Source organism: Saprolegnia diclina, assembly GCF_000281045.1.
Source record: "Saprolegnia diclina VS20 unplaced genomic scaffold supercont1.41, whole genome shotgun sequence".
NCBI lineage: Eukaryota > Oomycota > Saprolegniomycetes > Saprolegniales > Saprolegniaceae > Saprolegnia > Saprolegnia diclina.
The window spans coordinates 541,832-543,484 of NW_008246108.1; the positions used below are offsets into that span (position 1 = coordinate 541,832).

General features: G+C 51.4%; 1 protein-coding gene across 1 annotated transcript in view; it reads right to left on the reverse strand.

Moving 5' to 3' along the window:
• Nucleotides 1-1,219: 1,219 nt before the first annotated feature.
• SDRG_11460 (hypothetical protein) overlaps nucleotides 1,220-1,653 on the reverse strand; it is a gene marked incomplete at its 5' end in the record, with an annotated part of 3,164 nt that continues 2,730 nt past the window's right edge. The window contains one exon of the mRNA XM_008617503.1: nucleotides 1,220-1,611. Coding sequence (XP_008615725.1) covers nucleotides 1,328-1,611 — 284 coding nt within the window. The 3' untranslated portion in view covers nucleotides 1,220-1,327. The remainder of the gene's footprint in view (nucleotides 1,612-1,653) is intronic.

A 1,653-nucleotide genomic window follows, 5' to 3' on the forward strand; every position in this document is an offset into this window, starting at 1 on the left:
GTGACGGCCATGGACGTCGTGTACGCCTTGAAGCGTCAGGGCCGCACCTTGTACGGCTTCGGCGGCTAAGCCATTAAACTGTGGCGACCATAGAGTCGTCAACCACACTGGTGTTTTTCAACACCACCCAACACACAAGAAACGAGTTGCGTATTCACCTTTTCTGCGATGGACTGCCATTATTTTGTGTAAAGTCCGAGACACAAATGACTTTGATGATTGTATGTGACCACGTTTGTTGACTCAAGATGTCGGCCAGAAACTCGAATTGCGTTTTGAGTTGCTGGTTCTTGATGAATGTCCACCGTTGCTATTCCAAGACGGTGTGAGCAGACGCTGGTGTTATGAGAAGTCATTTGTTTTATCTTTATTTCTGCCGCACCCTTTCATATTTTCTCTCGTTCTATTTCATATCGTCACATTCAACTTCCAAACCCCTTTATTCAAGCAGGCACGTTCGCAAGCCTGGATGAATTTCGTCGTTTGAGCCCCAAATAACGGGTAAACGAACGAGAAATATGAAAGGCTTGGGTATCCTCATGAGCACTCGGTCGCCACACGATGTGGAAGGATGTGCTCACGACCATTATCAAAGCTGGCGAGGCATCTCAGCTTTTGGTTAATCGGCTGGGTCACGAGTGCATTTTCGTTCGCACTATCCGATCATGCTACTAGTATATGATTGACTTTAGCTGCGTTGTTGCACGTTCATTATTACTATATTGGACCAAGGGTCTATGAACAGTTTATGGACCCTTGATTGAACATCACAATTGAACGACAGTAGAATCGACGACGCAGGAGCAAGCACAGTATACGTCTTGTCAACGAGGACTGTAGCTTTGGCAAGAAGTTGACACAGCATGAATCGTCGAGGACAGCCTTGCAACAGATGCCCTCCAAAAGTCACTACTGCTTCCGGGAATGTGGTGTCTCTTCTGGTGCCTCTTTGGCTTTACATCGCACATCGACGTCTTCAGCCCGAAGCACTGCGGGCGATGTCGTCCCGTTGCTTTCGATGGCGTTGCGAATAGAGTAAAGAGCCGGCGCCTGGGCCTTGCACGGTTGCGCGCGGGGCTTCCCTAGAGCTTTTCGATCAGTAAATGTAGCGCATTGCAAGACGCCGATCGTTACACCACTGACGACAACTAGGTCATGCGCCGGCAGTCATCTCCATCATCATTTGTGACTTCGGTCTCGAACTTTACACAAAATAATGGCAGTCCATCGCAGAAAAGGTGAACACGCAACTCGTTTCTTGTGGTTTGGGTGGTGTTGAAAAACACCAGTGTGGTTGACGACTCTATGGTTGCCACAGTTCAATGGCTTAGCCGCCAAAGCCGTACAAGGTGCGGCCCTGACGCTTCAAGGCGTACACGACGTCCATGGCCGTCACCGTCTTGCGGCGCGCGTGCTCCGTGTACGTGACCGAGTCCTTGATGACGTTCTCGAGGAAGACCTTGAGCACGCCGCGCGTCTCTTCGTAGATGAGACCCGAGATGCGCTTGACGCCGCCACGGCGCGCGAGACGGCGGATCGCGGGCTTGGTGATGCCCTGGATGTTGTCGCGAAGGACCTTGCGATGGCGCTTGGCGCCGCCCTTGCCGAGACCTTTACCGCCCTTGCCACGTCCCGACATGTTGTTGAGGTGTT